This window comes from Centroberyx gerrardi, chromosome 12 (genome assembly GCF_048128805.1).
Source record: "Centroberyx gerrardi isolate f3 chromosome 12, fCenGer3.hap1.cur.20231027, whole genome shotgun sequence".
Classification (NCBI taxonomy): domain Eukaryota; kingdom Metazoa; phylum Chordata; class Actinopteri; order Beryciformes; family Berycidae; genus Centroberyx; species Centroberyx gerrardi.
In genome coordinates this window covers 20,658,519-20,673,560 of record NC_136008.1, presented here as the reverse complement: position 1 = coordinate 20,673,560, position 15,042 = coordinate 20,658,519, and the positions used below count along the sequence as shown (strand labels likewise).

General features: G+C 43.6%; 1 protein-coding gene across 3 annotated transcripts; it reads right to left on the bottom strand.

Annotated features, from left to right (window-relative positions):
* Window positions 1-1,186: 1,186 nt before the first annotated feature.
* On the bottom strand, window positions 1,187-13,514 carry sybu (syntabulin (syntaxin-interacting)). 3 transcript variants are annotated; one of them, XM_078287385.1, is made up of 8 exons: window positions 13,425-13,514; window positions 8,794-8,840; window positions 8,405-8,591; window positions 7,501-7,698; window positions 5,422-5,518; window positions 5,069-5,218; window positions 3,388-3,546; window positions 1,187-3,024 (listed from the first exon to the last, which is right to left on the bottom strand). In XM_078287385.1, exons 2-8 carry the CDS (start codon window positions 8,815-8,817, stop codon window positions 1,866-1,868), a joined length of 1,974 nt encoding a protein of 657 aa, XP_078143511.1. In that variant the 5' UTR covers window positions 8,818-8,840; window positions 13,425-13,514; the 3' UTR covers window positions 1,187-1,865. The 3 variants fall into 3 exon arrangements, with proteins under 3 accessions (XP_078143511.1, XP_071758585.2, XP_078143512.1); XM_071902484.2 differs by having other exon boundaries at window positions 3,388-3,543; XM_078287386.1 differs by having other exon boundaries at window positions 7,501-7,644.
* Between the last annotated feature and the right edge of the window lie 1,528 nt (window positions 13,515-15,042).

Genomic DNA, 15,042 nt, shown 5'->3' with positions numbered 1-15,042 from the left:
ACTACATATAGGTTTGGGCTTTTTAATATCGCATAACAGTAATGTCCAACGATTAAAGGTGGCCCTTAACCTACATTGACGGATGGTTGCCGTCACTCATCTGATACTGTCACCACCATCTGACTGAAGACGCTCTCCTGCCTGACAAAACCTCCCAGAGACTGACCCACTTTCAAGAGGGGAAAAGGCAGTTCATCAGTGTTTTGGAAAGGGAGCGAGCCCGATGAGAGATCGCTGGCGGTTAATCTTCCATTTCAAAATGAGATTGTCTGGTGAAGGCTGTGTGAATAACAATTCCCATCAAAGGCTTGTAAAGCATATATATGTCGATCTAACTCGACTGGTATTTTGTCAGCTGGTTTGATTTCTCCTAAGCCTGTTGCTGCCTGCTCCTTTTAATCTACCTTCCACTGGCTGCTAACAGACTTGGGTGTAGGGATTACAGCATCTGGGATGATTCATTACTCTGTTGGTGCTTTAATGAGCCGAGGGGTCATGGTTATGCAACTGAGGATAGATCCCCATATGGCAGAGCGGAAATGTAGCCTCGGCATAGCAAAGGCCTCAAGTCTTAGCTGGCCTATTTTAAATGAATCAGTCTTTTCGTGAGATTTTCATGTTCATGCTGAATATGGATACATGTTATGTCATGACGAGCGAAGAAAACATCAGTAGGTTATTTGGGTATAGGCAGACATACAGCTGCTCTGGCACTGACCCAGTTTTTATTGGTGTAAGGGTGTGGAGCAGCATTTTACAGCTTCAGAGGTTCCGGTAAAGTGGATCTAATGCACTCACATTGTCAGCTTCAGAACCCAAGGGATGTTTGAAAATGCTGCTTGAGAAAGCTTTTACATAACATGCACTGTCATGAGGACACTGGTTGGTTGTGCTTGGGCTCAGACTGAAGATATTTTCCTTTTTATTTATTCATGGGAACTTGTGCAGATGAAGAAACGTGGGCTGTTCTAATGTTTGGCAGCGGTTTGAACAAGATGTACTGCCACCTACATTATTTAGGTAGTTTTAGGCATCTCAAGTGCAGATGCATCTGTAAAGTCTATAAAGATTAATGGACAAGTCTATGGGATATCTTTGGTTTACTTCCTTTACTGAACAGTTTTTCCATGCTAACCAATTCCCTTTCAATCCCAGATCAAAAATGTCAAGAGTCAAAAAGCGTGACTGGGATTATCATGCTTTAATAATAAAGATACAAGGACATTTGATGTAAACCACCAGTATTGCACATAGCTCAGGCACGTAACAAGTGTCAATTGCTTTGAAGCGTCAACTTATTTCTATGAACAATACACAGGCTGTACCATAAAAAGCTCTACTCCCAGGGAGAAAAATACTTCTTCACAAAACATTAACAGTGAATTGACATTAAAGCTTTGGCTGAAGGTTTAAGGTTTCTTTTTGAACAATGACTCGAACAGTTGAAATTTCAGAACCCATCATAAACTCAAACTAACATTCAATCTTACACCTCCTAAAGTCTCATACATCCTACCACTTTAAGAAAAAACAAAATGGATTTTTTTTGTACACAAGGGCAGCTAGGGACAGCACAGGACAATGATAACACATAACCATCTACCCAGATGATCGGCATATATATACACATAAAGGATAAAGAAAATAAATACATAAATAACCCTTTCATAAATAATCCCTTTCATGTCACCATTTTGCCTCAACTCATGGCAATTGTACAGTGCAAAGTAACAGTGTGGGAACCAAAATTACTGCATTGATATAATCAAGTGTAGAAAAACTAAAGAAATCTCACGAATACTCTTGAAAAGATGCTGAAGTGCTTTTAGTAGAAGGTTAGGCATGTGCATGCGGGTTGGAGGCCATTACACATCTGGCCTGTGAGTGACGTGACGAAGAGAGTGCAATCCCATGATGCAGCAGCCCCTGATGAGAGCAGCAATATTGTACACCGGAGCACTTCCGTCCACGCCGTGCCGCGAGTACAGCCAGGCCACCGTAGGCAACACGGGCGCCGCGACGGCAACCAGATCGACCAGGAAGCTGTTGCTCCAGTAGCGCTTGCCGACCACGGCCAATCCAGGCGGCACGCACGGCTCCTCCTCGCCGACACCAAAATCCAACTCCTCCATGAACCTTCGGCTCTCCGCAGGCTCCGAGCAGCACATGCCGGAATCGGTGGAGGTGTCGGGGCTCTCTGGGGGGGCGGGGCTGCTAGGCGTCGAGTCTGTCAGATTGGTGGGGGTGGGGGTGGGGAGGTTTGGGAGTCCCAGGAGACCGCCGGAGGCCGAGAGCGCTGCGTCCCCCACTGTTCCCCCGTGAAACTTCAGCAGCTGGAGGAGCAGAGCCTGGAGGTCCGGAGACATGGACATCACGTCGGTCTGCACTCCCTTGTCTTCCGTGACGGGCTGCTCTGTCGGAGGGGAGGTGCTGGAGGAGATGGTGACAGTGGTGGAAACGATATTTGGTGGAGATGTATCCTCGCCCTCTTCCAGCACCGCGGACACCCCAGGCCCAGGCTCTGCCCCTGCCCTCAGCTTGCCACTAGAGTCCTGACTGAAATCCACCGCAGTGGACATGAAGACCTGCTCCAAAATGTCCGCTCTGTTGGCCATCTCGTCGTTTACCAGCAGCCCGCTGTCCGCCATCTCCTCCGCCGCCTGGTCCCCCAGCTCCAGCCCTCCCTCTTCCTCCATCTTCTTCCCGCCGCCATCAGGGGAGTCGCAGATGAAGTCCAGGGTGGGTTCGTCTTGGAGGTTGGAGCCGCTCTGGGCAAGCTCCATGCTCTGCAGCAGGGACTCCAGCTTCCGGTTCTGGATGTTGATGTCAATGAAGTACTTCTGTATTCCCTTGTCCTTCTCCATCAGGCTGCTCTTCATGGTTTCCACCACCTGACGCAGCTGCTTGATCTCCTTGCGAGCCTCTTTCAGGGACAGCTGAGCCTCCACCCGGTGGCACTCCTCCTCGATCCAATCCTCCCTCATCCTGCCCAGTTGGGACTTCAGCTCCTCGATCTCGGTCTCTCTAAATATAAAAAAGGGAGAAAGAACACGCCCAGAGTTACTCAAAGATAAAAGGGTAGCAAAGACAAATCCCTAAAGGACCGGGTTTTACTAAGCTGGATGGGTTGTCGTCACATATAGTGCAAGTTCCCTGTGAAAAATGACTCTAGAAGCATCACACCGATTTGTTATGTTACGTAATAGCACTTTCACATTGGGTTCACACTTCAGAAGATTTAAACAGCTGACCACAACATCTGCAGTATACTGCGATTATGTCACAACGATGGTATCACCTTCTCCTGGTATAACCACCGCCCTCCTACCTTAAAGTCATAAAAAGATACAGTTAGAGGTGCTCCTGTGTTGCAGAATATTAACCAACCTGTCATGAACTCTGTTCTCGGACTCCAGCAGCTTGGTCTTCAGGTGCCGGATGGCCACCTCCTTCTGCTGCAGAGGCGTGAGGTACTGCTCGGGGTTTGGGGGTCTGATGCCGTGGTTGTCTCCACAGGAGTGGTAGCGGCCCAGGCTCACCCTTCTGCTGGGCAGAAAGATGATGATGCACAAACATTAGATAAGCTCTCTTGGTGGAAGGCCAACTTTACACTTCTTGAAGACCAACAGTATTCATCACAGTCGCCAACTAGCCATTTTGAAGCAACAGCAAAAAACAAAAACAACCCAATTTGACACGAATCCCTGCCTGCAGAAGGTAATTACTTAGTTCAGTCTGGCTGAGAGAGTGCTGTCATGGCAGATGCTCTCTGAAGCCTGGAATTACTGTCTGACACAGGATTACCAGCATGCAGACTAGAGACAAAAAATAAACTAAAATGCTTGGTTATCTAAATGCTAGCAGAGTCAGCTAGGAAACGCCATCGTAAAAAAAAAAAAAAAAAAACCCAACTTGCATTAATTTGTCTTACAAATTCTAGACACTAACCACATTAACATTCAAATGCCCTGTGCATGTTTGGGAAAGTCCTGTGATCATATATTTTATGATGTTCAAAGAGAACTGATAAAAGGATTTTTTTTTCCTGTTGAGGATGAGTGGGTGGATTTGGCCAATATGCAAAGCAGCAAGCCCCTCTCTTCCAAGCAGGCTTCACCGCTAGCACAATATCCTAGCAACCTGGGATACTTGAGGCTTTGATGTGAGCGCTCTGCATCCCTGCCAGAAATAGAAACAGCCCCGCAGAAGGTAGCTAGTGAGAGAGAAACGTGTCACATGACACCTAGCCAGGCAGAGGAGAGCTGACTGAGGGATGAAAATGTCCTTAAGTGACGAGAGCGGAGATTATAATGCATTTATGGATGTTGTAAACACAAGATAAAGAGGGTCGATTGTGCTGCTGCATAAAAAGAAGTCAAAAAAAGCTGTGGGCTGGATTTGTTTTTTATTTTACAAGGCTAAGAGAGGAGTTTTGGGTTTATCCTTATGCAGGGTTTAGCTGCCATAGAAACAAAGCCGATGGAGTAAATATTCTGTCACCATGTAACAAGGAGCCAGCAGCACCATGCCAGAAATGCAAGACAGACCCAAATAGTCAAGAGTTGCAGGCTGCTCAGTTCATCTATTGATTCAGTTATGATGAAATATTTATGACCCTTTCCTCTCCCCCAAACCAAGGTGCATGCACACACAAATTCAGTTTCAACTCAGCTGCAGTCTGTAGAGTCACTGTCTGGGTACCAAATTCAGACATTTGCTTTATTAAATCCTCAATAATCCCATCCACAGCCAAATCATGACCGATATATAATCCCAGGCAGCTGCAAGAGAGGAAATGATAAAACAGTCTGAGCCTAATCCAACCAACCACCCGCCCACTCACTTTATGCTGCACATTGCCACAGCCCAAACCTCCCAATCTCCAAAATGTACTCACTTCTTTCAAGTGGAGAGTGGAGCAGAGAAGTGTAATAAATGAGAGTGGAGAAATGTTGAAAGGTTAGACATGATGAAGAGGTAGTAATGACCGATCACAATATATAACATTTCGCCCCGCAAATTTCAAATCACAGTCCTTGTTAAATGATTATTAAACATGTTTGTGTACCTGGAGGTGGGGCTGGAGTTGCTACTACTGTTGGTTGAGGAGGGGATTCTGGGAGGAGTCCGGTAGGGAGCGTACAGCTCTGCATCGCGGTTGGCTGTAGGACTCCCTGCTGGTTTGAACACTGGGAGGGGTCTGATGTGAGCGCCACGACTTGATAAAGCAGGAAAACAAGAAAAAAAAAATATAGATAATTTTCATGAGTTTATGACTAAATGCACATATTTTTTCTGCATGGTAAATGCTTCCCTTTCAGGTCTCAGCGTAAATGCAGCCATCTGTTTCGGAGACCATCTTTGGCACAGTAAGGAAACTGATCACACCACTGAACCAAACAGAATAGATGCACCACATACCTGCGTGGAGTTTTCTTTCCAGCAGAACTGGATGCAAGGCTCTCCCTGGTCTTTAGGCTGCCTGTGCTGCTGGAAGAGCTGAAGTCTGCCTCACTACCTGCAGGGAGAGGCATCAGTGTGTTACCAAGCTGCTGGACTTAAGCAACAAACCCCTACACCGAGCTCCACATGAAAACACACACACACACACGCTTAACATTCTGTATTTTCAAGGCCACACACTGGGCATTTGTGACCAATTTTCTTGATTCCCGTCATGTCTGTTCATCCTAGCTTCTCCTTTCCACAACAGTTTGAAATGGTGGCCAAACTAACAAGCACCTTCCAGCAGCCCCATCCTGCCTTGTTAGGATCAAGTGCAGGATCAAGCAGAGACTATCATGTTACAGTTTCTGTAAGCAGGACCTCCGCTAAGTCTCCCTGAAGCCAGAAAGCAGAGCCTCAAACAGATACCTCTCATACAGCAGCTGTCTGATGGACTGCTCCCCATATGCTATACCCTTTGTTAGACTAAAGTGAGTTTGAAGTAGGCAGACATACAAATGAGCTAATCTCATAGGGTTACAAATGCTGCCATCACTCCAAAATTAACAAATAACACCCCACAGTTATGTGTAATGTTGCAAATGTGCAAAACTTTGCAAAGGAAAGGTCAACTCACATCACAAGTACATCAGCTATGGAAACAAAGCAAATGTACAACTGAAATAATGCAATCTACCCAAATGTTGCAGCACAGACACTTAATATAAAACACCTCAGCACTTTACTGAAGCCTGGAACACCAGCCACCCAAATTGCTTGTGCAGAGAATCACAGGCACCATACTGTTGCATTGCAATGAATGGAGATTCAATTTAAAGCCATACCTGAGTAGCATCTCTTCCCATCAAATAAAACCATAGTATTGTGCCCACTGGTGACTGTGACAAACAAAACAATGCAAAACTAAGTGATCCTCTAGCACTTGGTGAGTCAACTGAGGGTCGGTGCACATTCAATCAGACTAGTAAACTCCTGCTAATCAGCCTAATTGGCTAAGCCCCTGAACCTTTTCATCAACCAATCAGCTTACTTCAAGTTTTCTGACTTATGATCAAGCAGTTTTGTCTGCCGGCGGATTTCATTTGCACAGATTAAAAGAGAGGAAGGTAATTCCGCTGGGGGATAAACATTGAAGTGTAGTGTTCCTGATATGTTAACACAGCACAGATGCACAGACAGCAACTCACTCAAGTCATTACTCTCTCCTTTACCAAGCAGCTGCTTCCCAGCCAGTGTCTGCTGAGCTCAACATGTCTGGAAAGCTGCTAGCTGCTGACATCTGACAAATACACACTTATTGTACTTTGGTCTTTAGGGAATCATTGGCACGTAGAAGTACATATATGAACAGCGTGCTGTAAGTCTGTCCATGTACAATACATTCACGTACAATCAACGTATATGAATTATTTACACATAAGGTCAGATCATGTAGAATATAATATAGACATATAGATATAAAGTCAAGATTTCAAGTTTACACTGTTGATCACTGAATGATTTCCACGCTGTACTTGCTCTAAAAAAAATATTTTCCTAGCACTTTGCTTTTACATGACGGCTCTATGGTCGCAGGAATATTGTACAATTCTTCCCCTTCTACTCTTAATAAAAAAAAACAATAACTGATTCTACGAATGCTACGTATTCCTATTAAAGGCTGAGCTGATGAGGACTGTGATATACAGTTGGATTGACTGTTGACAAAATGCACAAAGTGTCTGCTAAATTACATAATGTAATGTAATGTAATGGCACTAAGGCCTTTGCACCTCATTTTGGTTGCTTGTCATTTTTAGGTGATCTAGGAATTGATTATATGTTTGTTTATTCTAATGATTCTCTGGATAAGATAATCAGCTGAACGCATATTGTAAAATGTGTATGTAAACACCTGTTTTTCTTCTTTTAGTTATTTAAACTGAGAGACTTGCTGTAAACCTGGACAATACTGATGGACCTACATATGTTAACCTGTGTCTGCAAGCTGCCATGTGACAATTTTAAAGCACCCCAACCCGAATTCCTCTTTACCTCTGGGTTTCATGGCAGATCTGGGCTCCCTCTTGTGCCTCGGGGCGGTCCGCTCGGCGCTCCACTCCGCCATCACCCTCACCCTCTTCACTTTGGTCTTGCGTTCGGGGGTTAATGGCGAGCCGTGGGGACTGTGCTCTGAGCCTGACGGGGTTTTGGAGGGGGACACAGACTGACTAGTGGGGCAGCCGGTGTCATCTATTGTAGACAGGCACACAGACAGTAATAGCCAAGAACAGGCAGGCAGGCAGGCAGCGAACACAAGCAGTCAATCAAAGCTCAAGGTCCAGCCTTGGCGTTATCTGAGAGATAACTCCAACAACGGTTTTCACCATGGCTCATCACTTTCACAAGTGGTTGTGGAATGGTTGGATTGCTGTGTTGTAGTCTATATAGTGTACACCCATACCCACACACACACACACACACACACATACACACAGGCATTTTGGAGTGTAACCTGTAATCTGTGGCTCTAATTTGCTGTAACTGATAACTCTTAAAGTGGCAAATGTGGATTAACACATTATAGAGCTGTTTCTTATTTGAGTTTGTATAATCCAGCATGACAACCATGCTGTTTCAAATTCTGGGTTTTACTTGCTTTCACTACATTTTACAAGGATTTTATGTTTGCATAATATGACCTGGTAAGATCAAGAGCACTGCAATACAATTTTGTACCTGACAGCCCATAAATGGTAGTGATTGTTCATGAACTGATTAATGAAAAATTCTATTTTAATTAGAGTACCAGATTAATGTGGTTCTCAGAAAAGTGACAAACGTTATGGTTTTTGGAGGGAAAAAACAGTGTCCTGTGCCAGAGTTTACACAGCCAAGTATCTGAGGCTTATATCAGGTGTGAACACAGCCGTCTTTGGATTGGAGCTGAACTTCTTACCAGAGCAAAAGCTGTTGGTGCTGATGGTCCTTTTGGAGTGATCTGAGCTGATGTCGCACTCCTTCCCCTCCTCCTCCGAAAAAGGTGAATCGGACAGCGGCGATCCTTTGTCTTTGGGCGGGAAGGGATGGAGGACCAAGCGTGGGATGCGGCTGCGGGGGCTTCCTTTCTCCGGTGACTTCTTTTCCTGTTCAAACCAACATGTGTCAAAGCTACAGGCAGGGATGTAAACCCACCTCAACTCAGTTTACCACAGAATAGAGTTTACCCACCTTCTAAGGCTGATATAAATCTTTATCATATTAAATTCATAGTATACATCACACTATGTAGTATCAAAAAGCAATCAGCATGCAGAAATCTGAATCTGAAGCAATGAAAAGACTCACCTCATATTCCTGGAACGGTCCCATTGTGCTTCACGCCGCGTTTTCCCCTAAAGGTGGAATGGAGAAGGCGAGAGAAACCAGGTGAGTCATATTTCTGTGAACTGTGCATGTGGCATCGTCTTGACGTGGCACTCAAACCCTCACAAACAAGGCCGAGTCTGTCTGAAATCTGTTACGCCACTAATGCCCCCCCCTTCCTCCCACACACACACACACACACACCGCCTGGTACAGATGGCACAACGAGCACAGAGCCAGCAGCGACCAAAGCACCATGAATTCATGACCTTATGAAACAAACCCTGTGTATTTCTTCCTACAAATAAACCTTCCCAAGCATCCCAAGTTGACCTGTTCTCCATTGTGCTTTAGGCTTGCACACTAGCATTTGTTCAATAATAATACTAATAATGATAAACTTGTATGCGTTAAAAAGTGTAGCACTTCTTAAAAACAATTTACAAAGTGCTTTAACAATCAAATAGAAGCAAACCTCATACTCATAAAATTAATTCATGAGTAAAAACAAGAATGTGCCACAAGATATAAAGGATAAGAATTGAATGGGAAAAAACATATAATAGTAAAAATAATAGGATAAAAGTCATTGCATGAAAGCAAACCTATAGAAATCAGTTTTAAGAGCTGATTTCAAATAACATGGCTGTTCTAATAATCTACTTCTGCTTATGGTATCACAGGAGTTCAGATTTTGGAACCTATATAGTTGGAATAATGAAGAAAGATGTCTAATCTGCATTTGATATTTTGTCTTTTCATCACAGAGTCATCTCAAAATGAAGATAGTACCAGAGAAGAAGTATCCAGCTTGTCATTCTGCTAAGCAATGCATGACAAAAGTAGGCTAACTTTCTTTATTGGCATCCTGTGCCAAAAGGACAGTTCTGTGCCAAAACTATGGGGCTGCCAGCCAAGGGTTATGAAGTGCTGCTGTCATGGAGATATAATGACTGGAACAGTATTATATCCACAATATCCTATGTCAATACTGGGGCAAAAGCAGATCACTGAATTCAAAAAGTGGGAATGAATTTCACCCTGACACTGTACTTTCCATTTTATACATGCACATACAAACACAGAAGCGGGATATTTTATTGATGCTGTAGGGCTAAATAATTCAAAATTCCTCTCATGCTTGACTGAATTTTACACAATCATTTCACTTTCTCCCGCCTGTTGAATGCTGTGCCTCTTAGCATCCTCGCCTAAGGGGGTCAGTTACGTAAGTGCATACGTGTTTGCCGCGTTTTTCTTTTTTTGTATCGGGAATGATGTAATTGACCCTAAGGCCTGCGTGTTGCCGTCGCATCACTGAATCTGAGCCCATCTTCCCTCCCTTAGTCCAGATGGTATCTTTTTTTACATTTTGGCTGCCACCCTTGATGGAAGTTGGTCCCGACTAGATCATCTGGTTTCCACAAGCAAGCTCCCACTCCAGCTGCAATGTGAGTGAAAGCAACTTCATTTCACAATATATTGTCTGAAGGAGGACACTGAAATACCTACAGTGTGACTGTATATTTTAATATCCTCTTTCTTTAGACAGGCGAACACCAGAGAGTAAACATAGGAATCAAACTCCTCCACCTTCACATATGGGTTTCAGTATTGTCTGACCTATAGATTGCGCGGCACTCTCTTGCCTGCAATTTCACCATCTGCATTTCCACAGACAACGAAACCATCACAGTGTCATCAAAGCGATACTGAGGCTGCTTGGCAGACTGGCACTCTGCCTCACAACAGAATCAGATTAGGCACAAGCGGGGCAGAGCAACCAAACCCATACCCTAGCAACAGTCTTAGCAACAGAGGGAAAAAGCTGCATGAACAAGTCAGGCTAGATGGGGCCAATTAAATTTGCACACAGTGCAGGCTTCCATTACTCATCTCAGATGCTGTCCTTCACTTTGCAAATAGCCGGAGTGTGCCGAGGTGATGTGGGAGTGTTACTATTCAGTCTTACAAGGCGAAATCCATTTTCTACTGTTTTTCTCATTCTCAATGAACAGTTGTCCTTGAGCCAGTGTGTGCAAACAGACGGAGCTTCTGTATATACTTAACCACGTACTACTGCCTAGAATTTATAGACAATTCTAGCAGTGCGTCTACAATTTTTTACATTTTAGGCATTAAGCTGATGCTCTTATCCAGAGCGACTTACAAGGAGTGCAACAGTAGATTAAGCTTAAATTCCTAGACCACTAACATTCATAGTTCCCTGACAATGGATGTAAGAAAATCTTCCAGTGAGCCTACAATGATACTGTAAGATAGTGAAGTGCTAGGAAAAGAAATACGAGCTGAGGAGAGAAGGATGAGAGGGTTGATACTTCAAGACAAACGCATATTAAAGCAAGTAGGGGAAAGAAAGAAGGGGGAGGGCAGGAGGGGGAATGAAGATGAGGTGGGTTGCAGCATCCGGGATGAGATGTAGGAGCTGAATAGAGTATTTTGGGAGTATTTTGGAATGTCTCAAATCATTTGTTCCAGCGCCTGACTGTCTTCTTCTTCTGCTGCTGCTGGTCCCACAGCAGCGTGAGCCACATACTGAAGGTCTAGAGAGATTTGCCAGCCTCTGAAACCCAGTGAGATGTTTTGATACAGAAGCCTGCCCATGCATGCTCCGCTCCCTATAGATAAGTGTTTTTTTTTTCTTTTTTTTCTCAACACTCCTGCTAGCAGCTTCTGCCTGTTGTGATTGCGGCTCACCCTGCTCCTGCCCCATCCCAGACCCCCATAAAGCAGGATTATGCAATCAGCTCGGTCTCCCACCCGGATCCTCTGCTGGACTCCAGACAATGTTGATTGGCTACCTGCTGAGAGACGGCCTAAGCATTATCTATGTTGCAAACACAGGATTTTCGACTCTCTTAAGCATGATGAAGAGCCAAACTGCCTGCATAGGTGATCCACAATCACCCCAAAAACTCCTGCATCACTGTACGCTATGGTCTATAAAACAGAACAACATAAGCCTGGGGGGAGGGAGAGTATTGTTGGCTATTTTAGGAAGTAGTTGTACTGAGGAAGGGACAGTTGGGTCATCTCAGCATGGAGAGGATAAGAGCTATAGGATGCACACTGCTGAGAGAATGCGCACATGACTGGTAAACATCTACTCAGAATCTATTTCCTTTATCCAGACGATTACGATAAAAACAGCATGGAGCGGGTGTGACCGATGCCTTCTCATAATCCATCCCATCCCAGTCTGTTTGCTTTCTAACGTTGCTCATGCATATGGAGTCGTTTGAAGCCGCTTATTCAAATCTGATATTTATCCCATAATGCGTTCAGTCCGTTTGTTCTGCTGACTTGATCGTTCACGAGGTGTAAAGTTATATAATTTCTGCGATGACGACATCTGAACTGAAAGCCACACACTACTTTACTGAGAACATGAGCTTAACCGGGCATGTACGTCCATATGCTCCCTCTTTTTCTTTTTTTTCTCTCGCTTGGATCTGTTGTGCATGGAATAACTGTTCTCTGAAAATTGAAGGATTTATACCTTCTTTTTTTTTTTTTTATATATGAAATTGATCTTCATCTCAAATTTCATTTGACCTGAGGTGTGAAGTATCTTTTCTGCCCGACTCAGCTCAGAAATATTATTATTCACTTTTGTGCTGAGATCATTGCATGGACCTTAAACAATGGCAGAGTACTTCATCATCATCGCCATCACCATCATCATCATCATCATCATCATCATCATCACTATCATCTTATGAGGTCATGTATGAGTAACACCACTTTCAGTAGGTCTAAACATTCCAATATGCATTAAGCATAATGAAACCCATACATACACTCTTAAAAAATGTTGCCAGAAAATGTTTTTTTTAATCTTGTACCATGGCATTAATCTTGGTGCTGTGATGAACTTTTTAAGAACCACCCTAGGTTAATTATTCTGATTTTCTAGTTTTGTTTAAATTTTAACAAATCAGATGGTCCTTTTAAGTCATGATATAGAATAACTACCCTAGCCAGAGAACCCATGAAGAACCCTCCTTTTTCTGTGTACATGTTTTCATGTCTCCCTTTGTTTCCCCTAATTCACTTCAGAGCAATCTTTTACTGGGTAACAAGGCTTTTAGTTTTTTGTATTCTGATAATACACAGCCTGATCTTTTCCCCCACACTGCATTCCAAAGGCTGATTTTACAATTTGTCATTTTGTATAGGCTAGTAACCAGCAGTGGGTTTTTGTTTTGTTTCATCTAGCGCCCCCACTGCCTGCTTTACATTGGGGATGTTTTTCCAAAAACCCAAAATAGGATGGGAGGGGGGAGCTGGGATGCCACCAGAAATAAAGGCAGATGAAGTGTGGGATGCGATCCGTGATGCTGAAAACAAGTTCAAACCTCATTTGGCCAGATTTCACCCAGCAAACATTTGTTCAGTGCGCAAATATCCAAATTTATAGAAGCATCACCGAACTTCATTTGTCAACAGTATTTCAGAATCCACCTGCTTCCATCCGAGAATCCTGGCCAAGGCGACAGCTCCACATTTGATTTGTTTTTCTTTTTTTAATAGCACCTATGGCTCGCCGCAGAATTATTCTAACTGAAAGTGAAACAAAAAGAAAACCTTGCCTGGATGTTTGATGGTGATTCCTCCAGTCGCAGAAGGATGCGCGCAAATCGGTGAAGCACAAAGGGTCGTTCCGCCGCCTCTGCTCCTGCGGTCTGGCTGTGGAGAAACTAACTGGCTCCTCTCCGCCTGTTTTGATGTCGGGCGGAGAGGCGCGTGCGTTCATCCTGTGGACACACACGATTGGACAAGAAGCGAGACCTCTGACAGTGCACGTACAATATGACTAGCCTACCATCCCAAGTGTGTTACATAACGCATACGGCATTACTTAACCACGGACTCTCCCGCTCCCTGACATGTATGTTGGAAGAACCTAAGCCACAGGAACATCAAGCATATACTGGAATATACTCCATATGTCATGTACTGACACGTTTGGAAAGCATACATGCACAAGTCTTGTGCATCATTTACATCCATGATACAGAAATACATTTAAATGTATCTTATCCTTAGATATCTTCTCCCAGAGTGTATTTTAAAATATGACCTTATTCCAGGATACATTATTCATGGATACATTTATTATTGTTTTGTAACCTATGTGCTCATCCCCAGGACACAATATATTTACATTTTGAAATAGCTTGCCAGGACGTACGCTATCACTCACAAAAACATTGAATTTAATATAAGCAATGCTTTATAGTCATGGATGGATTTGTGGAATATAATCCTCCCTCCAGGCTATATTTAGCCTTCACTGGGTCACGTTATAATAATACGAGCTATGGCAACTAAATGCACAACGTGACATACATATGCCAGATGTATTAAATTGCATTATAGGACTATTATACATACATATGTGTGGTGGCAGTTGAAGTATAGTCACTCAGGTCTGTCAGTCAGAGTGAGTGTCGGCTCTCCATGGTGCTGAAACCAGAGAGGTCACCAGCAGGGCGCCGTCTTGTCCTAATTGATGTTTCTTTGATATAAAAACACAACGCCCGCACTTTGAATGACAATAAAACAGTTATATTAACACATGATGTAATTTACAAGAACAAATTTACCACTTTTGAGCGTTAAGAGATGGCTTGAATCAGTGACGCAGTTGCACACATCTACCTTGTCAGTGTAAGGAAATCAGATTTAACTGACAACACCTCGGTAATCAGTGAGTACGTTAGTCTTTTATCCTGCCTCACTTACATCAGGGGATCATCATTGACAAGCGCGTGAAAGTGGATTCCTGAAGAGTCACTGGCCGCTGGGAAATACTGAACAAAATCTCAGCATGTGACCCAGAGAGGAGCCGCTCGTCTTCTTAACTCCTGCCACATAAATGTAGAACTGACGCCCTCTGCTGGAACTACAGAGGTACTGTGATGCTGTGTGTGGCAGTTAGTACCAGGTCACCAAAGCTAATTGTCTTTAAACAATGCATAAGGGGGTCGAAAATTAAATTAAAACATTTCCTATTCTAGCTATTCCTCAAAACTCTGAATGGAGGCTACCCCTCCATTCAGATTTTTTACCTAGATATTTTACTTTTTAACAAAATAGAACTTTTGAATTACTACCCCAAGGTGATCAAAAATGAACCCTATGCATTTCCTATATGATTTTATAGGAATCATTGACCCTCATCAATTGTTTCTGTCAGGTAGGCCT

Bases quoted from the DNA above. Each gene is read 5' to 3' on its own strand.
- sybu (XM_078287385.1), bottom strand. From the start codon at position 8,817: ATGGGACCGTTCCAGGAATATGAG. The intron at 5,219-5,421 runs GTATGTGGTGCA...TGCTTTATCAAG, and splicing joins GGAAAGAAAACTCCACGCAG to TCGTGGCGCTCACATCAGAC. The intron at 3,025-3,387 runs GTTGGTTAATAT...TTTTATATTTAG, and splicing joins GAGAACAGAGTTCATGACAG to AGAGACCGAGATCGAGGAGC.